The 21639-nt window shown below is 39.8% G+C and overlaps 3 protein-coding genes and 1 pseudogene across 6 annotated transcripts; 2 read left to right on the forward strand and 2 right to left on the reverse strand.

The window, feature by feature from the left end:
- Positions 1–1257: 1257 nt before the first annotated feature.
- LOC103719892 (protein CDI pseudogene) lies at positions 1258–2764 on the reverse strand (annotated as a pseudogene). Its single transcript, XR_015976700.2, has one exon. The product of XR_015976700.2 is annotated as a protein CDI pseudogene (transcript).
- Positions 2765–4808: 2044 nt separating this feature from the next.
- On the reverse strand, positions 4809–10621 carry HXK3 (hexokinase 3). Of its 3 annotated transcripts, XM_039117404.3 has the most exons (10): positions 10344–10621; positions 9883–10217; positions 9308–9458; positions 9033–9215; positions 7657–7731; positions 7370–7525; positions 7014–7109; positions 6719–6849; positions 5466–5547; positions 4809–5360 (listed from the first exon to the last, which is right to left on the reverse strand). In XM_039117404.3, the coding sequence occupies exons 2-10, from the start codon at positions 10149–10151 to the stop codon at positions 5019–5021; spliced, it is 1485 nt and encodes a 494-aa protein (XP_038973332.3). In that variant the 5' UTR covers positions 10152–10217; positions 10344–10621; the 3' UTR covers positions 4809–5018. The 3 variants fall into 3 exon arrangements, with proteins under 3 accessions (XP_038973332.3, XP_088575220.2, XP_089785939.1); XM_088719094.2 differs by lacking the exon at positions 7014–7109; XM_089929813.1 differs by lacking the exon at positions 10344–10621 and having other exon boundaries at positions 9883–10286.
- Positions 10622–14283: 3662 nt separating this feature from the next.
- LOC103719915 (WEB family protein At1g75720-like) lies at positions 14284–16664 on the forward strand. The gene is made up of 2 exons (XM_008809397.5): positions 14284–14622; positions 15436–16664. Exons 1-2 carry the CDS (start codon positions 14482–14484, stop codon positions 15943–15945), a joined length of 651 nt encoding a protein of 216 aa, XP_008807619.2. The 5' UTR covers positions 14284–14481; the 3' UTR covers positions 15946–16664.
- Positions 16665–17908: 1244 nt separating this feature from the next.
- On the forward strand, positions 17909–21402 carry LOC103719914 (receptor-like protein EIX2). The gene has a single exon (XM_039117403.3). The coding sequence runs from the start codon at positions 17996–17998 to the stop codon at positions 21143–21145; it is 3150 nt and encodes a 1049-aa protein (XP_038973331.3). The 5' UTR covers positions 17909–17995; the 3' UTR covers positions 21146–21402.
- The last annotated feature ends 237 nt before the right edge of the window (positions 21403–21639 follow it).

A 21639-nucleotide genomic window follows, 5' to 3' on the forward strand; every position in this document is an offset into this window, starting at 1 on the left:
TGCTACTCGATTTTAGACTCAGATCTAAGCTTGACTCAACTCGACTGTTACCGAGCTTGAATCGAGCCCGAGTAGTAAAATACTTAGATTGAAAGCTCGCGAGCCTAATCGCGTATATATATTTTTAATAATATCATATATATTTTTATTATATATATATATATATTATTAATTTAATATTTTAAAATATATTTTATTTAAACTATATTTTTTAAATTATGACCAAAGCTCGATCGATCTCGAATCAAATTTCGAATCCGAGTATTTTGAATCGAGATTGAACTCAAGCCTCTGGCAACTCAATGCCGGCTCGAGTGCACCCCTACATGCCACTTAAAATGATGCTTTACCCGTTTACCCAGGGCACTGGGGGCCTTCGTCTGCTGTTCCAGTTAAACTCAATTTTGATGCGGCTGTTGGAGCTCAAAATGCAGGGATTGGTTCTATCATTACAGAGCATGATCATGATGGGGCGTTCTGCATGCCATTTCCAAGAACATTGCTCAATTCCTCAGGCAGAATTTGGGGAGATTCCAGCACGGTGATCAACCGGGTGAACCAACATGATCAATTCATGGTTGCAGATCCTTTACTTAAAATGTCTATCATACATACTCCATACTTTTAAGGGAGGGAACCAGCCAGAAGATTGGCTAGGGATTGATGCTTCTTGATGTAAATAACCTTCCCCTCAACTAGAGTATCTTGTACAGGCCAATGCCTTTCTCATAAATTGACGAATTTGAGGCTTACCCCCCTTTGAGGGGTAAGAGAGAGAGAGAGAAGGTAATAGTCTGACAGGGACAAATGAATTCTTTGTACTATGTATAATTAGTTCCTTATCTGTGTCGGAAAAGAATCTGCACTCATGAAAAACTTAAGTGGTTACAAAAAAAATCAAAAAGATTGATCAACTTGAAACACAAGAACAAATAATTAGATCCTGACAGTTAACAAATGTCCAAAATATGATATTAACAAAAGTCCGTAGTTGAACAATAGCGATCCCAAGCATGTTGGAAAAGCTCTACACGGTTATTTTTCTCTGAATTGTATTTCTTCAATTGCTATGCGGAATGCCAAAATGTGACCCACACATGAATTCTTGGCAAAGAATTACAGAATTGCATCCATAAATTGATCAAAGTTTAGTGTAAAAAACTCAATGGCTGAGATATCTTCTTCTTTTTTTTTTTTGGGGGGGGGGGGGGGGGGGGGACGGGCGGGAATTAAAAAAAAAAAAATCAATCCACATGCTAAACAAAAAATACAAATAATTTATGCGGAAAATAAATACAAGGGAAAAAAATTGCATTTCACTACAGTATTAGAGAACAGAAATCATGATCGATCTGTTACCATATAGTGATGTAGAAAACAACCTTGCATTTGAAAACAAATCACAACAAAAAGAATAATAGATTATACTAATTAGTAGGAATCATAACGTTACTAGCCATCCAGATCCAATCTTATCATCATCACCTAGACATCGGCCAATTTCTTCTCCTTGTTCGCGTCCTCGAGCTCCTTGAGCCAGAGATCGGCGAACTCGCAATCCTTGTACTTCTCGAACCACGGCCCGCCCATGGTGTAATGGATGGCCTTGGGGAAAGTGGCGGGGTCGTCGGGATCGACCTTGTTGTGGCCGACGAGGAAGTTCCAGACGAAGGGGACCTCGCCGATCTCGGCGTCCTCCAGCCAGACGAAGCGGTGGAGGAAGGCGCCGGTCTGGGTGCTGACGGCCTCGGGGGTAAGCGCCTCCCGGTTCTTGGGGTGGCCGCAGTTGTAGAGTACCATGGAGGACCAGTTCTTGCGCGGGTACACCGTCTGGACGGCGCCGTCCATCTTGGTGGTCTCCTTGGGGGCGTACTCGTGATGGACGCACATGATCGCATACCTGTCGTCGATCAGGGAGATCAATTCCTTGATGTCGGCGAGGTAGAGGAAGTCGCAGTCGACGAACATGGCCCACCCCTGGAAGCCGGCGAGGTAGGGGGTGAGAAAGCGGGTGAAAGAGAACTCGGTGCTCTCGGTGGGGCCGCGCTCGCGCCAGAAGATCCCGGCGGCGCGGAGCTCCGACTGCTTGATGGGGTGGATCTCGAGCGGCACCGACGAGCGCTTCAGGAGGGACTGGCGGCACACATCGAAGGCCGCGTCCTCCCGGGGGTCGTACCCTATGAAGATCTTGAACGGCCGCGGCCCTTCGCCGGCGAGATCCGCGCCGGCGGCGGAGGAGGGAGGGATCTCCGAGCCCATGACGGATTCCTAGTAAATGGTCCTTTGGAGAAGAATGTGGAGGATTGGGATCTACGGTCCAGGGTTTGGGGGGGCAGAAATTATTAGGGTTTTGAGGAGAGGGGGCAGAGGGAGGTGGGGATGGAAGGGCGGAGGGGAGTGAAATAGAAGGAGAGGAGGAGGTAGATGGTACGCGGCCTACCTTCTTTAACGCCTTCTATTTATAATTTGGGCGACGGGATTCGTGGCGGAGGAGGGTAAGGCTACCGGTGGGCGAGGGGCGGCTAGACAGGCGGCGCCCCCTGGTTACGGGAATCGCCGGGGAGTCCGGAAGGGCAGAGCTCCGTTTCCGCAGGCGGTCACGGGATCCATTGGCCCGGGACCATTAAACCGGATTGGGCGGTGTTCCGACCTGAGCGGTGGCCAGTTGGAAATTGGAATGAGATCCGAAAGCAGTTCTTTCTTTTGACCGATTGTTGTCGGTATAGATCTCTATAGCTGGCAATGAGTAATCGGTTTACTAATTAAGGCTGAAACTGGAAGTGCACATCTGAATCTGTGTATCAGTCTGGAAGTCAAAAATTATTAGTACAGTCAAAACTTTGGTTTTCATGCTATAAATAGATTTTGGGTGGTTCTATATACACCCCCCCTATTGCTCAGGACACCCCCCAAAAATTAAAAAAAAATTAAATACTCTCTACACCCCCCCATTTGCTAAGGACACCCCTAAAAAATTAAAAATTCCTAAATTACCTCCCACCCTCCCCACCCCCTCACCTAAATTGCTCTCTACACCCCCCAAACCCCCCCCACCCCGCTCTTCCCCTCCAAAACACCCGCCGGCTTCTCCCTTCCGCCCAAAAAACCTCGCCTCAAGCACCTCGCCGGCGGCCAAACCCCCTCCGTCTCCCTTTGAACTGTTCCGCCCAAAGCACCTCGCCAACGCCCAAAACCCCCCCGTTCCCCCTTCTCCCTCTCGTCGCCGACATTCTGTTCGGCTGCACAGAGCCGGACAGAACCCTTCTGTTCGGCTGCACAGTGCCGGACAGAAGCCTTCTGTTCGGCACTGTGCAGCCGAACAGAAGAGTTCGGTTGAGGGTTGCCGAACAGAAGGCTTCTGTTCGGCACTGTTCAGCCGAACAGAAGTCTTTTGTTCGGCGATCCAGTGCCGAACGGAGCACGAACCGTGAAAAAAAAAAAATTTCGAAACAAGGTGGAACACGTACCTTTGCGGCCGATTCTTCGTCCCAAATCACTAGTTGCTTGTCCATGCTTCGAATGGGGCTTAAATCTCCTTCAAAGATCGCCTAAACGATGTAAATGGATCGAGGGGTTTAAGGGGGGTTTGAGGGGTGTTTTTTTTTTTTCTTTTCAAAACGAAACGGAGGAGGAGGAAGGGGGGTGTACTGAGAAAATTTCAAGGGCAATATGGTAATTACACTAAAGGTTAGTTTGGGTATTTTTTTTTTGGTTTTTGGGGGGTGTCCTTAGCAATAGGGGGGGTGTATATAGAACCCCCCATAGATTTTGTGTGAGACCGGCAGAGCGCCTTTTTTACCGTCTAATATTTAAAGCTTTAGTTGTTAAATAAGTCACTATATCCACCGACACAAGTAATCCTGCATGAAATGATAGAGAAAATTAAGCAAGTAGTTATATGTGCATAATCTGCAACCGTATGCATTATACATATATTTATGTTCTCCACAAGCTTTATAAATATGTACTTAGGTATCCTGTACCAATATGTTCATTTAAATTAAAATTTTCAAATTGGAATTTTTAAGTACTAGGAGTGTGATGACTGGCACAATCAGGAGAAGTAATAGATGACTATTATTACTTGATTTTTTTTCTAATTTTGTCCATAAATGTTAAGTTTATAATATTATAGTTCTATATTGACTAATAAAAGAGATGCTATAAAAAATTATTAGTCTGGACCGATTCTCCTCTTAATAACTTAAGCTTTTGGATTGTAAGCTTGTGACACTAAACCACCGCCCAACAACAATGAGTTTTTGTAAGTGTAAAATGCAAGTGTCATGTGAATCACTTATATTTGCTATGTAGCTCTTTGAAAATTGCTTAAGCTCTAATCTTGAAGGAGTGCAAAGGAAGGACTAAAGATCATAATTTATCAGGAACCAAAAGAAAATATAAATAACATTCTCAAATTTTAAAGGTTTCTGGCATCAAACTTATACAAATATGGTTTTAGTGCGCTTGTCCTTCTAAAGTTGGATTTATGAAGCTACCAGCTAATCCACCTTGAATTTACCAATCTCTTTTTGCCACATCAAACAGGTAACTTAGCATTACACTCTGCATATATTACACATTGCAAAAATGAAAAGAGGTGTATCATGCCCCTCCTGTCGAATTCAATATCCCTCATCGCTTATTGAGTCAATCGCAGTCAGGTTAGGTTAAAGAGGAAGTAGGCGATCGGCAGGTGGAGTGGCGACACAGACAAGAGAGATGCACAATCTTTTTGTTCGAATTTAATTAGCTCCAAGCAAGATGGAAACAAGGTATTTACACCTAAACATTCATGTTTCCCCAGATTTCCCCATGCAACGTTATTTGTTTTTCAGTAAAGTGTGACATCATTTTGTTAAATTCATACAGATGGTCTCTCTGGATATGGCTGTTAATCCTCACCTCAATGCTAAGATGTTCAGCTTGGTTAAAAGTACAAAAGATACACATCTCCGACGAAACAAAACTGCTGTAAAAAGATTTGTTATTACTCTGTTGGGAATCGCCTATCCAATCTAGACTTCAGTTGAATACTTAGAATTTGTGGCTGCCAAAAGAGCTGCTCCAATGCCAGAACCATCTTTTGTATGCTCTACGATCACATTTTCTGAGGCTTCTGAACCAAGTAGCTCTGTCACGGCCTCTTTGAGATATTTTCGGTACTGGGGATAATGCTCATAAAGGCCACCATCCATTGCAACCACCGTTCTTCTTCCAAAAATAAGTCCTTTGGAGTCTTGCTCCATTTTCTGCAGAATACCCACTATACCTGCCCCAGCCAGTCTCCCACCTCTCTTCACGATAGCATCGCAGACCTCTGCAACAATCTTCCTTGCTTCTCGAGAGGACCTTGTTACCTAAGGAGAATGGAAGTTTAAGAAAATAATTTCTAGTAAGCAAGGCTCAGTTAATGCATGCTGAGAAGAGTTATATACTTACTACAAGGCCAGATGAGTACTTACACCAACAGTGTCATTCAAGATCAAATCAACTGCTTCCAGATCTTCAGAGTCATCTTGGTGCATAGCACAAAGATCGGGAGTCCTGTAATTGCAATCAGAGAACTTAGCCTTCTTACTCAAAAAGTTTTCCTTGTTCTTCTTACGAGTATTCTGAAGATTTATCGCTACGGATGATCAAATTAGGAAGTCAGGCTGGGAAATCCAAATTCAGGAGAGAACCTAGAGGGAAGGCATCTCCAATGGGTTATCCTCATCAAGCCAAAGGAGGTAAATAACATGGCACATGACATAACTAATGCCAAGGAACCTTCGAAAGTCGGAAGAACCTGAGAAGTAATGGAAAAATATGTGCATAAAGACCCAAACTGATACTGACTATCGCATTGAGCTCGAGGATAGTCAGATCCATGTAGAGATATTTACCTTTTTAAAATTTTTTAGAACCTAATACTAAAATGCTACAAAAATCCTCCTGAAACTTTCAAAATCCAAGTTCAAGTTTAGAAAATGTTATGTCAAAATAGTAGAAAATTGATCTCGAAGCTCAAGGAAATAAGGAAATGACAAAAATGTAGCATTCATATTGTCCATATATACAATACATCCAATTCCTGCCAAATATTTAATATTGTCCCCGGTTTTGGATAAGGGTTAACCCGGTTATGATCTGGGCAATCCGGGCTCCAAGGAGGGGGCAAACTAGGGAAGACCCTTTTGGCATTTTTTTGCATAAATTAGCTGCCCCAGGACTCGAAGCCGTGCCATTTCACTTGTCAGCCTAAGCTTTTTACAATTGCATACCCCCTGTTTTGGATAGGTTCCAGGAAAAATCAATATGTTTGAGTTTCTACTTTGGAATTTTATCTAGAACTTTAAGGTTCAATGGAGAGCAATTTTTTTTCCATGTTTTTCTACTAGTAACAACACCCATATTGTATTAGTAACTTTTATGCCTTCTGCATACAATCCTAAATGCTATAAAAACAAATATTCTGATGATTATTTTAGGATCAGATTATTTAGCAGATAAAAGGAACCAAGCATGGTGGTCAATAGCTTGCGTAAATAACATACGACCTATAAAAAGAAAAAAATGATATCCATTACGATATCAACATGATTTAGCTTGATTCTGCATTTTTTGTTAATCAAGTCTTGATTCTGCATTTTTTGTTAATCAAGTCCACAGCAAATCTAATATGAAGAACCCTTGATTTGAAAACCATATTTACAATTAAAGAACACTAACTTGCCTTAGTACATAGGGAACAGAGAGCTTATCAGGAACATAATCACCAAACAAAGCTGAAACTTCAGCCATCTTGAGCAGTGCCCTTCTTACTATTTCGCCTAGGTACATCCCAGAGATTGCCTTCTCGAATATCTATTTACAGGAAAATCAGAAAAAAAATGGTGGATAACTTCAAAATTGTAATTTCTGCAAATGAGCAAAGAAAAGATAAATGCCAGAACAGAATAAAAAACACTACAAGGATATAATAGTGACAACAAACCAATTTATTGTGATCAGCTATTATAGATATTTACTTGCTCTCCAGGATTAATGCTTTCTTGATCCATATCTTTATCAAACTCAGTCAAAGGAAGACCAGTTGAAAATGCTCCCCACTCTGTGTTGATAATCTGTGATAATGCAAAGTTTTCATCAAACTAAAGCTTGGAATAGAAGGTTATTGATTTCATATTTCTGGAATATTTTCTTAAAAGATGGAATTCCTTTATACCCATTCATCTGCCTTATTTCTAGATCAATTCAGAAATTCATCTAGAAATAACCAGCATATTGAATTCCAAATCCACATCAGAAAAGTTTATAAGGAATGATCCTGATATTAGCTTATGTTATATTTTAAATTCACAAGTAGTATACATCTCCGACAAACCGTTTTTCCAGATCCATTTGTCAGACCCTGCAGCTTAGGAATTGCATCCATGCGCTCTATGTAACATGCGTTAGTACCAGTGCCCAAAATCACAGCAACCATAACATCATCATCCCAGTAGCGTGCCCCAGCCAGGGTACCCACCGCATCATTAACCTGACTCAAAGAAATGTAGCATATGCATTTATTAACCATGCGTTAACATACACAAATTAATCAGCCTAATAGTTCTCTAAACAAATAGATAGCAAATATGGAGAACTTATATGCCTAGCTGAGAAACATACGAAGGCAGAGACCCTCATATCCAACCCCTGCCTCTTCATAGCTTCATTTAAGCATGCGACCACATCTTTCCCTGCCTGTCCCCAATCATCCATTATCAGTTAAATTTTGCATCAGTAATAATATAATGCAAAAAATGTTGTTAAAGTATTTTATTTACATATTTCAAGGAAGACTAGGTGGAGGACATGCAGTATATTCACTTGGAGATTAAGGCATTAAAAGAAAGAAAAGTAGCTCAACATCTAGATAATACAATCATAAGAATAAGAAAAAGTTCAGAGCACATCCTCCGTTGACCTACCTGTGATGTTATGCAATATTCTGCCGGTATCTCAACAATAAACAGCTTACATTTTTAAAAGCCCTTTGATGGAATTCAAAATAAACTATACAAGATTATATAACTATGGAATTGAAATAATATTATTTATATACTGTGAAGAACACGTATCAGAAAAATATGCAAAGGTACTCATGTAATTCACCTAATCATATCCTTCTATTTGATTCAAGAACAATGGGAATATGCTAATTTCTTTGGCTGAAGTTCACAATCTTTGATAGCTCTCTGATTCTGAATGACTGTGGTGTGATTGTGCTATGGGCATTTTCTTAAACCCCCAAAATTTATGAATATTAATCCAGATTGTGCTGTTTAGCGTGAATATAGGTGCAAGTGTTAGATTCACAAAAATATTTGTGTGCCCATTTCAACAAGAGCAAGAGAGAGAGAGAGAGAGAGAGAGAGAGAGAGAGAGAGAGAGAGAGAGAGAGGGCACACTTAAATGATTTTTGTAAATTAAATTCATAATATTATTATAAATCTGAAAAATATTAAAAATTCTTGGGACTTCATCTTGTCTAAAATTGGCGGATTGCTTCTCTTTTTCTTTCCTTATTAGCATTTAGCAATCAATCAATTTGTATTAGCATGAATAGTGTTCCTCTTGAATGTCAAATGATTCTTTCCTCTTGTCCAAATAAGCTGTAATAATTGTGCCATGTCTGATTTCTATATCAAAAGATGTAATGCAAGTTAAAATGCATTCATAGAGCCTACAAGGTGGCCAGAAGTATAAATCCTAACTCAGAAAGAAAAGTTATATGATACATAACAAAAATTTTCTTATTGTGTCTAGAGAATCAAGAGGAAATAGCAATATACATAGCCTCGAGGGATGAATATAATGGATATCGGAAAATCTAACAAGCACGGATGATGGATTCATCTTGTTCTAAGCTGTTATACATTTGTATGAGGTTTCTAAGCAGTTATACATTTATGGAATATTACTCGGTTCCATAAAGAACTTATCCAACAGTTATCTGTTATAACATGAAAACGAAGAACGACACCAATAGAAGGAAAACTAACCGTCCCAGAGACAGCAAAACCCTTTGTCCACTTGATCAAAATACCAGAATCTATTGAAGTCTGCTTCACTGGAAAGGAGAATGTAAAACCAATTTCTCTCTTTCTCCCCTGATGCAGACGAACTTTCTCACCCTCTTTTGCAACAAACCTCGCAAGCCCAGATGCAATAAAATCAAATAACTCCTGCTTATTGATGCAAGACATCAATGCAAACATGCCAACGCAAATCTCAAGAAGAAAAAGAGAAAAAAATCAAGAGTAGAAAAAGAACAAACCTCAGTGCCACCAGACATAAGTTCTTGAGGAATTGACACCTGCTCGAACTCGGATTCGACCACCCGATTGTCCTTGCCTCCCAATTGTACCCTCAGCACTCGGAAATTAGTACCTCCAAGATCCAGTGCATAGAACAGGCCCTTCTCATTCCTTTAATATAAAAAATCTCATAAATCTACCACTGATGTAAGATATTGATTAAAACTGAAGAAATAACAAGAAGTATGCATCGCAATTTTCTCAAAACAGAGTGGAAAAAAAAAATCTCGAGTCATGATCTGTTAAGAATATCATGCTTTACTTGTCCCAAATGATTTAAGTCACAAAACTTTGTTTCTTGAACCCATAAACAAGAAGGAAAATTCTTCACTATCAAAAGATGAAACTTATTAAGAATGGGAATAAAGCTTCAATTTTTCCCGCTTTTTGAGCAATTAATAACTTAGCTCATAAGTAAGACCAAGAAACTTACGAGATGAATACAGCATTAACACACAAATTGCTATTTTTTCCTGCGTTCGAGTGATTAAAGGAAAGAAATAATATTATACAAGTAAGAAAAAATTAACCATACCCAGTGGGTAGGGAGTCGACGTAGCTGAGGATCATCTTGAGATCGCTGGCGCCGTCGGCAGCGAGGCCGGCCCTCATATCCGCGGCCATGGCGTCGGCGACGTGGCGGAGCACGGTGAGCGGCGTGGCGCACTTGAGCTGCAGGTTCTTGAGAATCGGGCTCGCCGCCGCGACGCCGCCGGCCGCCGAGCACCGTGCGGCCCGGGCAACTGGCCTCCGCCTCGACGGCGGCGGAACGACGGCAGTGAAGGATCCGACGGCGGCGGACATATCCGATCCGAGGAGGGGTGGGGGAAGAGGGGCGAAAGAGAGACGGAGAAGATGGTGGTGCGGTCGCTGCCATTGTTACGGAGTAGAGAGGAATTATAAAGAAGATTCGCCCTTCTTATTAAAAAAACAAAAAAAAGGTAATTTTCTTTTCTTGGTTTCCAAATTTCATGGGCGTAGCCGCCGCCGACCAACCTGTCCGTTGTCAGTTGTTGACCATAACTTTGACCTCTCTGTTTCGACAAGAAATTAGTGCAGGAGTCGAAGGGAAGGAGATACCGAGGAGGAGGAGACGGCGGTTGTGACGACCTTGACGCGATCTTCGCGTCGTTTGGAAGCAGTCGGATCCTCGGCATGCCGTGCCTGCTTTCTTGTGTTGCATTACACCCTCGGATCACCGTAAGATATTTTGGAAAGCAGGGAAAACGGCAGGGCTGAAGGGGAATAGGATGCTTGTATATCTCTATAGGGACGAAGCATTCGTATTTATCATAAATATATATAGATATAAATCAGACATTAAGTACAGATATAAATAGATTTTTTTAAGATATAAATTATATTTTTAATATTAATTATATAAATATAAAGGATGGGAATAAAATTTACTATCATAAATAACATAACATTTTTGGCTGAGAGTCCAACCAATTTTATATTTAAATAAAAATATAATACAAAATATTAATAAAAAAATCAAATATGGCCATTGCTCTTAATTACATAATAATAAAAAATAATTATAAATTATTTATTTTTAGAGTATGAATAAGTAAAATAAACTACTTATATAAAATACAAAGGTATTTTGTAACCTCATGGTTGAGTATGAGAAATTGTTTATTAGATATTTGGAGCAGAAATTTCTATGCAAATAGATACTGTCGGATTTTATTCAACCCGCTTTTATTTCTAAAGATGAGATTGTACTTTTCTCATTGAAGCTGTAGTTCATTTATAAGAGTCTTTTTTTTTAACAAGATATCCAAATTTGAACTCAAAAAATTTTGATTTTTGATTTATAAGTAGATATTTGAATTTGTATCCGAATTCGATCAGATATTAAAATTTCTATTTGATTGAATATAAAAATGAATATGTTAAATTTTATCCGACCTATTTGCAACTCGAATTGCACTTTCTCAATGAAGTAACAGGCAGCTCATGAGGGGCGGAAGGTGGAACAACCACCAGGAACCTGTATTTATGGAGCATGGAATAATCCGTTTCTCTATCGTCAAAAAATTATTACCTACACTGCATGCATCATGTGACTATGCATGCAACTAATAATGGACATAAGTTTCTGGAAACTATATTCATCAAGTATATATTTTCATGCATCATTTTAGAAACCAGCAGTTGTGATTGATTGCATATATGGCTATAGTTCATGCAATAATTTCTCCCATTGCCCACCCATTTTCTAGATCTACATGGGAGTTGGAAATTAGTGCAATATAAATATGTCACATGTGGGATTGATGGGGCCACTCCTAGACTGCCATGTCGGCATTTCTTTGGAAGTAGCAAATTGAAGAAAAAAAGAATTGTGACTTTTGCCTAATCAATGAACTTCTCCTGTTTCCCTACAAGGAGGAGCATGAAGAAAGGTACATTTATTAAACAATGAGATAGTTTGCAATGGGTCTCATGGAACGGCATCTAAGAGGTGTTTGAGATGCTGAGCATTGCCTCTTTTCCTGCACAAAAGGAATTTTTAGTGGGGCCACTAGCATGTGATGCCTTTTCTCTTCTAGGGAGAGCACCATGCATGGCATGGTCATATTCCATGAATATTACCATTCGGTGCGAACTCGGCAATATGATTCAGTGGTTGTGCAAGGCTTCCTGGATTTGTGACGAAAAGGACAAGATGAACGTGGAGCCAGAATAAAGTTTTTGTTCTTGATGCGGACATCAGTACCAGGTCACTCGTTACTCGGATCTACGGTCGTCCGCAGCAGGAGGATGTTCCAGCCAGCTTGATTTTATTTAGAGAGTGATTTTATGTTATTTGGGCTTATTAGGGTATTTTGTTATTTGACAACCTTTAGGGCTTATTTTGGTATTTCATTATTTTAAAAGTCTTTTGTGAGACTAGTTTTTTTTAGGAGCTTATTTGCATATTGTCATTTTAGGATTTTTATGAGATTGTTTTATTTGTAGGGGTCTTTTTGTTATTTTATGACCCTATATATATGGGTCCATGCATTTGATTAGAGTTAATGAATAGTTGAATGAAATAGTTTCCTTTCTTTTCTTCCTCCTTGTAGCTGTCCTGCATCAACTTTTTTTTAATTTATATAGAAACAGGGTATGGCATGGAAGCACAATGTTAGGAAGGGAGCTACTTGGCTTTTTAGAACATGTTTGGTTACGGAAAGCCAGCAGAAGGAGGGCGAAAATGATTTCTATATTAGCCATTTAGTTGAAAAAAAGGACTATTTAAATTTTATTATTTTCAAAAATAATCCCTTTTTTGTTTTTTTAATTTTATTTTTCTCTAATATTCAAATCTTATTTTGCTATGTTAGCTAGAATTTGATTTTTCAAGATTACCCCTTTGTTTAATTAATTTTTAAAAAATACCTCTCTATTTAATTAATTTTTTAATTTTAATTTCTGTCACAAACGTAAGAGAATGTGACCATTCTGATTTTTATTCTATTCCTTGCAAACTAAACGTACTCTAAATCTTTCCATAAAATTCTGGGATTCCACGGCAACATCTATGATCACATGTCGAAGTATTCATAAAAATCAGTAAATGTTGACCAAAAAAAGTCATTTTAAGAGCAAATATCCTATTTAACTCCTAATAGTTTGAATTGACCAATAAATCTCCATCTTTTATGCTCCTATTGCATCCACCTATCTGATCAAATCAAATGAATTTTCTTCCTAATTACTATGTGTTAGTGGACTTCATAGACATGATAACACTACCAAAACTTGAACTTGAATTCCCCAAATCCTGTCATTTTTTATGAATTCTCTGGCTTCTTCACCACTGGTGTATTTTGAGTACCAACCTCCATCTGAGGAAATACTTATTTCACATTTTTAAAAATACATTGATCACCTCGAGAATAAATTGAATAATACATGCAAAGAATGGGCTGTATTAATTCGCATATGGTGACATATATATATGGATATGCATCAAATTAATTCAACATGAATCAAAACTGAATCCTCTCAAAAAGACTAAAAATTTTGATCCTTACCTTTCCAATGAAAAGGCTGGGGGAGGAGAGAATAACCAGCTTAGGCTCGCAGAAAAGAGATCCGACTCCCCTATTCGTGGTGTCGTGTCTGGATCAACCAAATTCCCTGTCCGGTCCAAAAAGTTTTCAGCCCAAAAGCCCATTTACAGCGGCTTGGGCCTGATCTTGACAGGGAATCCACTTTTCCTCTCTTATTACTTTCTTTTTTTTCTTTTCTTTCTCTTTTTTTTTTTTTTTTTTGATATAGCGATAACTCACACCATACGCATACAAATACATCCATAAGAGTCAAATAGAAGAAGACGATTGAGAAGGAAGAAGAAAACTTGAGACTCTTCCAATGAAACTTTTCTGAATGGTGCGCAACAAAGGAGGCAATCCAATCAGCAACACTGTTTACTTTTCGATAAACATGAGTAACCCGAAAGGCTACGAGCCCTTCCATGAGCTCACACATATCCCATAATAGCGGGTGCTTATCAACACTCTTCTGAATCCAGCCGATCACTGTTGCCATATTACCTTCAAAATAGATACACTCCGCTCCAGAGCCAACCTGACATGGATAATGCCCTCCTAAACAACTCTCTGCTTTGATCTCTTACTACTTTGCGGTTTTCAAGCTAATCCCCATAAGAGTGACAAAGACAAATAAAATATAAGATGATGTCATTATGAGCTAAACTACACGTATAATTTCTCTGCCGAACGTTTATCTCATTTCCCTTTCACCATCATTGAATTCATAAACAATCAATCTTGGTACATGATATAGGTTGCATAAAAATCTTAATTAATTTGCGCTCAATCCATTAGGTGAAATCTCTTTCCCTACTCTTCCATCCAAGGGATATGGGATCCTCCCAACCAATTGAATATATAACCCAGAAGTGGACGCGAAGTAACGAAGCATATCATTTTATTACGCCCCCACGCAAATCCATCTTCATCCTCCTCTTCTCTAACGACTTTCCCACTTCTTCCCACCGTCTCCACCATTCCTCTCTCTCTCTCTGTCTCTCTGTAGCTTTATCCATCAATATATATATGGCTAGTTATATTGCATGCATTGTTGTCCTTAAAAGAGGTTGGCATCGTTAAGCATGGAGAGTAAGGAGAGCGCTGTCGTTCTGGGGAGAGCTGAGATTGATATGAGTCGACCGTTTCGTTCCGTGAAGGAGGCCGTCATGCTCTTCGGAGAAAAGGTCTTAGCCGGCGAGGTCTACGCCAACCGGCTTAATGAGGTGATCATCCTTCTCTTTGTCCATCTTATGCTGCTTCCAGTTCTTTTCTTTCTGCCTGTTGGCTAAATTAAGAGACTAGGATTCTCGGACTGGGATAGAATTAATGAATGAGGCTTGTTGGTTGCTGGTTTGGTTATGGTTATGGCTCTTATTGGAACCGAACTGCCACAAGTGAATCTTTGAGGAAGAGTAGGGACTAATACTAGATCATCAGAAGACTGGTTATGACTTTTTTGGAGTTTGGCTGATTTGTTTAATTCACAATTTGCTCCAATGTTGTTGAATTGCATTTGCGAGGTAGGTTATATAATTTAACACCAGCATTTATTTTAATTAAAAGCAAGTTTGCCGATAATTTAGTCTGGATTCAGCAAGTGTTAGGAGATAAATAACACGAACTTTTCAAGAAAAGGAAAGATTCAGCACTCTTTTGCTTGTGGTTAATTCTTAGAAATTCAGATATTTCCATCAACATCAATAGAATTTTAACTTAGAAGGGCTAAATGTGTTTAGTCTGTGAGAAGTGAAATTTTTTGCATCAATTAACTTTATCGACCTTCGGTTGGGTTTGTTAACAATAATCTAGCTCTCAAATGGAAGTAATGCCTCCTAATAATAGAAGTGAGAATAAGAACCTGAGCCAAAGAAAGTTTCCTGTCGTATAAAAGAACTCCGTTGATCATTAAGGAGGTAAAGGTTAATTAGCTATACAAGGCTCTAAAATAGATAGGATTGATTGGTTTTCTGAATTGCTCTTAATGATGCATCACAGCCACATCGTAGCAACTGAGCTTTTTTTTTTCAATTAAATAGATTCGAGCTGCAGAAAACATGAATGGGCATGGAGCCTCACAACTGGGACCTGCAATGGCAGAGCTAGAAGAAACAAAGCAGAACCTCGAGCAGGCACTTGAAGAAAGACTCAAGATGGTGAGCTGCCTCACCTCCCTGGGAGAAGAGCTTGAGCAGACTAAGATAGAGCTCAGCCAATTGAAAGCTAGAGAAACTCAGAAACATGCCATAGATTCGGAGAGCGAGGACGTAAAGTTTGTTGAGAATGCAACAGAGATTGAAATTGAGACACCAACAATGAACAAAGGGTTAGAGTTCCAAAAGAAAAGATACGTTACATTCGCCAACGCTCCTTCCCTAGCCCAAGCCATAAACACAGAGGAGCAAGTGTTGGAAAGGCAAATTTCGGTGGAGAAGGAAACCATGCCAATGAAAAAGAAAAAGAAGCCAATGATCCCATTGATAGGAGCAATTTTCAGTAAGAAGAAGAGTTGTCAAGACGGTGCATCGCCTAAGGCTCGTGGTCCATAAGAAAATAATATAAGGGGTTTGATATGCATATCTGTGCCTAAATAATCAGAGGATAGCTTCATCTTTTTCCTTATTTTTTTTTTTTTGTCATATATTTCCAGTATCTTCAGATACTTTTTTTTTTTTTTTATTTGGATACTATTTGAATGGTAAGTGATAGCATTTTTGACAATAATAGTATGGGTGGATATTATCATGTTATTGACTATAGTAGAGTGATATCATACAAAATAAGCAAGGATCTGTTTATCATTCAATTTACTTCTCAATCATCATTATCAAGCGGAAAAGTTAAGGCTTTAGGAAGAGTGTTTTCAGACAGTCCTCCAGTGTTTTAGCTGCAGTTGTTTTACTAAACTGATATCAAACAAAATAAGCAAGGATCTGTTTATCATTTGCAGTTATTTTCTCATGACAAGTCCTTCTATTCACCTCAGAGTGGAATTCACTCCCTGCCACATTAGAGGGACTCTGGGTCTAAAGATACTAAAAAATTTGGAAATTTACACCTCACCATACCATTTGTCACCATTATGAAGATTATCTTGGCAGGCGGTGACTGCATATGATTAAATGACAAGATAATGAGCATTAAGAGTGTGCATCTACCAAAAAGAATACTGTATAGCAGTATGAGGTCCTCCTTTTTTTCCCTCAGAAAAGAGCTCTAAAATGATAAATTGATGGAAAATTATGTCTAAGCTAAACAGGTTAGACGCATAGCAGAGGGATTGCAGGAGCAGGATACATCATTTTTAGAATTAAATTCCTCATGTGAAGCAAGAAAATAAACCAATCACTTGCAAGGGGAGAAAAAAATTGCACTTGTCTATGACGCATACTCTTCTTGTTGTTTGTTTGAGAGCTGTTGTGAGTTTTCCTCAAAGTAAACTATCCTAGTCCTCTTGTTTCTTTGACAAATGAGCAATGAGCGAAGTTGTTAACTCTGTAGATTTGGCCTCTAGTGCAGAGTCTAGTTATTCCATCACTCTCTGTTAACTGGATCAGACTTAAAAGGAGGGTCAAAACATAGGTGCAGCCAAATTGCAACATTTAGATCTGTAGATCCCATCAGATCATAACTTTATAGTCCAATAACAGGGCTCAAATTTTTCAAAGCCTAGGCCCCTTGTGAAAATCTGAGGGTTTTGAGCTAAACAACTGAAATTAGTTCAACCCAAGCATTCAGAAGGAATTATTATAATCCATAATGATTATTCTCCAATCTAACCTAAGAAAATTCAAACAGTTATCTTTGAAGCTAGCATATCTTAGCACAGCCTACAGTAAAGAACCAGATTTGAATCCAAAAGCTTATTTTTCAAGGTTCACCAACATGTGCTAGCTTAAAAAAGAAAAGCTAGTTTCTATACCAAGCAATTGTTGGCTGGAAGTCTTTCACACTAAATACAATTAGAGAGCCCTAATCACATCAACTAATTAAAAAGTCCTCGCAAATGGGTTGGAATTCAAAACTTCCAGACCCTCTATACATGGTATATTTGAAAAAAAAAACATTCAAAAGATAAGCATGCAAGTTAATTCTTCTGCGCAAGTGGTCAAGGTAAGGTTTAGCTTTAAATTTACTATGTCAATGAAACCACCATTACGAATTCCCTTGCTCTTGAATGAATAAATCAGTGTGAGATATTCAGATCTTTATTGAAAGGAAACCCATGGGAAACCTGACCAATATTCTCAAAGCAGTCAGATAGGAAGGGCAAATTATCCAATTTTTTTAAGACCTTTCAAGCTTATTCATAGAGGTGACAAATCCATCCCGAGCTGACAGACAACTGCAACAGGATAACTATGAAGTTAATTTAAGCTATTAGCACCTGGTCCTAGAAGCTTCAAGGATTCCAGTTTTGACTTTATATGCATGAGAAGTCAATGTTTCCTTAAATAATGAACTAAACTAATATAAAAAAGAGCAGATTCACTTTTTTCGTGAAGCAAGAAACCTAGGAAGGAGACCTTCGGACACCAGCACTATTTATCTCAATCTGTTTCTTCAAGTGAGCAATCCAGTCATACTGTTGTTGAAGCTATGATGAGTTCTGCTTCTGGGCCTTCTGTTATTGGCCACTGCTTGCTGTTTGCCTGCTTCTTGAGTGCAGAATTTCTCATCTGCAGAGGTGCTTCTGATGGCAGCTGTCTGGATGCTGAGAGGAAAGCCCTCCTTCAATTCAAGAGTGGCCTCTCGGACCCTGAAAACTGGCTCTCCTCGTGGCAAGGTCGCAACTGCTGCAGATGGAGAGGGGTGAGTTGTGACAACCAGACTGGATTTGTTATTGGCATCGATCTCCAGAATCAACATCCAAAAGATTTTGGCTCTGTGAGTAATAGCAGAAATGGTTTCTGGAACCTGAGTGGGAGAGTAGATCCTTCTTTGCTTCAACTCAAGTCCTTGAGGCATTTAGATTTGAGCTACAACACCTTCGAAGGCATTCGAATCCCAGAGTTCATTGGCTCTCTCAATAACTTGAGATACTTGGACCTCTCAAATGCAGGCTTTGTTGGCACCATTCCCCCTCGGCTGGGAAATTTATCTAGGCTGCAGTACCTCGACCTTTCTTCGGATTTTCAACTCTTGATGGTTGATAGCTTTCAATGGATAACTGGTCTTTCTTCCCTGGTGCACCTTGCAATGGATGGTGTTGACCTTTCACTTATAGGACCAGAATGGATTCATATGCTAAATAGGCTGCCTTCTCTGACTGAATTGCATTTAAAGGCCTGCAGTCTTTCAGGGATTGCTCTCTCCCTTCCTTCTGTCAATTTCACTTCACTTTCGGTCATTGACCTTTCATTCAATAGCTTCAATTCAACAATTCCAGAGTGGTTTCAGAACCTTAGCAGATTAATTCATGTGGACATTAGCAGCACCAATTTGCATGGCTTGATCCCTGTTGAGCTCTCTAATCTTCCCAATTTGAGGCATCTAGACCTATCGATGAATGGCAATCTCACCGCCGACTGTTCAAAACTACTCAATGGAACATGGAGACAAATTCAGATTCTCAACTTGGCCTCGAATCAGGTGTATGGACATCTTCCTGCTTCTATTGGAAATATCACATCGCTTGTGGAGCTCAACCTGTTCTTCAACAACATTGAGGGTGGCATCCCAGGCTCCATCGGTAAGCTCTGCAACTTGAAAACACTGGATTTATCTGGCAACAATCTGACTCTAGGACTACCTGCTTCTCTTGCAAAGACTAATAAGTGCATCTCCCGAAAGCCTCTGCATGGATTAGCTCATTTTCGCCTGGCTGTCAATAAGTTATCAGGGATTTTACCTGAATGGTTGGGTGAGCTTGAAAATCTGCAAGTACTTGATCTCAGTTACAACTCGTTTCGAGGTCCTGTTCCTCGATCTATCGGGAAATTATCACTTCTTACTGACTTGAGCCTTGAAGGAAATGAACTGAATGAAACTCTACCACCCACTCTAGGACAACTTTCCAAACTGGTCCACTTCGATATCTCTTCGAACCAATTGACTGGCACCCTGTCAGAAATTCATTTCGCATCGCTGAGTAATCTAAAGATCTTATCCATGTCTTCGAACTCCTTCATAATTAATGTCAACTCTGGTTGGGTTCCTTCATTTCAGGTTAGAAATCTGGGCATAGGTTCATGTCGCCTAGGTCCCCAGTTTCCCACTTGGCTTGAAAACCAGAAAGAACTCAAATATCTTGACCTCTCAAACTCTAGCATCGCTGGAAACATACCAACCTGGTTCTGGGATCTGAGTTCCAACCTCTCTCTTCTCAACATCTCTTTCAATCAGATTGAAGGCCAGCTACCAAACCCACTGAACATTGCTGCTTTTTCTGATATTGATATGAGATCAAACCTCTTGAGTGGACCCATACCTGTTCTATCAAATGAAGTTGAGCTACTAGACCTCTCTCACAATCAGTTCTCCGGCATTATCCCACCGAACATTGGCGAAGTGCAACCCAATCTGATCTATCTGTCCCTCTCCAACAACAATATATCTGGCCAGATTCCCACTTCGATCGGCAAGATGCAAGGCCTGCAAGTGCTTGACCTTTCGAGGAACAACCTAATGGGTGTCATCCCTCCAAGCTTGCAAAACTGCTCTTATCTGAAAGCTCTTGATCTGGAGCACAACCATCTTAATGGAATAATTCCTTCTTCCATTGGGAGCCTGGAACAACTTCACATACTGCACCTTGGCAACAATATGCTATATGGAATAATCCCTCCATCCTTGCAGAATTGCTCTAGTTTGGAAACTCTTGATCTCGGGAACAATAAGTTGGAAGGTATCATTCCATCTTGGCTTGGACAGAATTTCCCAGCTCTCAGAATTCTGCGATTGAGATCAAACAAGCTTGCAGGAGAAATCCCATCCAAGCTCTCAAACTTGCTCTCTTTGCAAGTTCTTGATCTTGCAGAAAATGATTTAGAAGGCCCCATTCCTCGCAGCTTTGGAGACCTCAGAGCCATGGCTCAATTCCAAAAGGTGAATAGATATCTCTTCTACGGGCGTTATAGAGGGACTTATTATGAAGAGAGCCTCACAATGCATCTAAACAACAAAGAATTAGTATTCAACAAGACTCTTTCACTTGTCACGAGCATCGATCTCTCTGGAAATAAGCTATCAGGGGAATTCCCTGGAGCAATTACAAAACTTGCAGGTTTGCTGGTTTTAGACCTTTCAAGGAACCAACTTAGCGGGAAAATTCCAGACAGAATTGGAGATATGCATGAATTGTTATCTTTGGATCTATCGAACAATCTCTTCTCAGGAGGCATTCCTTCTAGCTTGTCGGCCGTTAGCTTCTTGAGCTATCTCAACCTGTCCAACAACAACTTCTCAGGCAGAATTCCATCTGGAGGCCAGCTTTCGACATTCGATGCATCAGCCTATACTGGAAACCGATTCCTCTGTGGATCACCGCTTACCGTTCAATGCGAGGCAACTGAAGCCGATGTGCCCCACAGCAATGACAATGATGACGATGATGATGCATTCGAAGACAACTGGTTTTATATGAGCGTCGGTATCGGATTTGCAGTGGGCCTTCTGAGTGTATGCTTGGTGATATCAATCAGAACATGGAGCATTAATTACTTCCGTTTTGTAGATTGGGTCATCGACAAGATGTCAATGGTGAAGAATGTCATACCAGGAGCAACCAGTTGCCGTCGTCAATCATGAGGCATGGGAGGCGATAGAAAAACTTCTTCTCTCTTTTACATACACTTGGTTGCTTCATTGGCTTCTAAAGTACCTGGTGCTTTAGGCACATCTTCAGCAATTGATGATGGAAAAGATCCTGCTGTAGTAAAGTAGTACTGGTTGTAGCCTGTGTTGTTAATGTTAGTGGTCTTGACTTTTACATATCATTGTGTGCTTGGACTAAAGGATGTTTTCATCTACAGGTCCAACCGAGCATTGAGATCTAGATTTCTTAATCTGTGTGAGAGTAATGGCTGGTAACTAGTTATGCATGCTATTTTCCTCCCTCCAAATGATGCAAACGCTGTGATCATCCCACTCCAAGCCTTCTAGGATTTTGCTAACACAAGAACCAAAGATTTGTGGCCAGCTTAACATTAGCAAATTGCTTGAAATGCGGCCATAAAAATCTGAGAAAGAGACAGAGGGACATAGGAGTGAAAGTTGAAGGATATTTTATCCCTATTAGTGCC

This window comes from Phoenix dactylifera, chromosome 3 (genome assembly GCF_051530095.1).
Source record: "Phoenix dactylifera cultivar Ajwa chromosome 3, Ajwa_hap1_PhDact_Kaust_v1.1, whole genome shotgun sequence".
NCBI classification, from domain to species: Eukaryota; Viridiplantae; Streptophyta; class Magnoliopsida; order Arecales; family Arecaceae; genus Phoenix; species Phoenix dactylifera.

Coding starts and splice junctions, on each gene's coding strand:
- HXK3 (XM_039117404.3), bottom strand. CDS start 10,151: ATGTCCGCCGCCGTCGGATCCTTCACTGCCGTCGTTCCGCCGCCGTCG. Junction 7,732..9,032: donor GTTTTGCTGTCTCTGGGACG/GTTAGTTTTCCT, acceptor GATTGGGGACAG/GCAGGGAAAGATGTGGTCGC. Junction 7,110..7,369: donor CAAATGGATCTGGAAAAACG/GTTTGTCGGAGA, acceptor GCATTATCACAG/ATTATCAACACAGAGTGGGG.
- LOC103719915 (XM_008809397.5), top strand. CDS start 14,482: ATGGAGAGTAAGGAGAGCGCTGTCGTTCTGGGGAGAGCTGAGATTGAT. Junction 14,623..15,435: donor ACGCCAACCGGCTTAATGAG/GTGATCATCCTT, acceptor TCAATTAAATAG/ATTCGAGCTGCAGAAAACAT.
- LOC103719914 (XM_039117403.3), top strand. CDS start 17,996: ATGATGAGTTCTGCTTCTGGGCCTTCTGTTATTGGCCACTGCTTGCTG.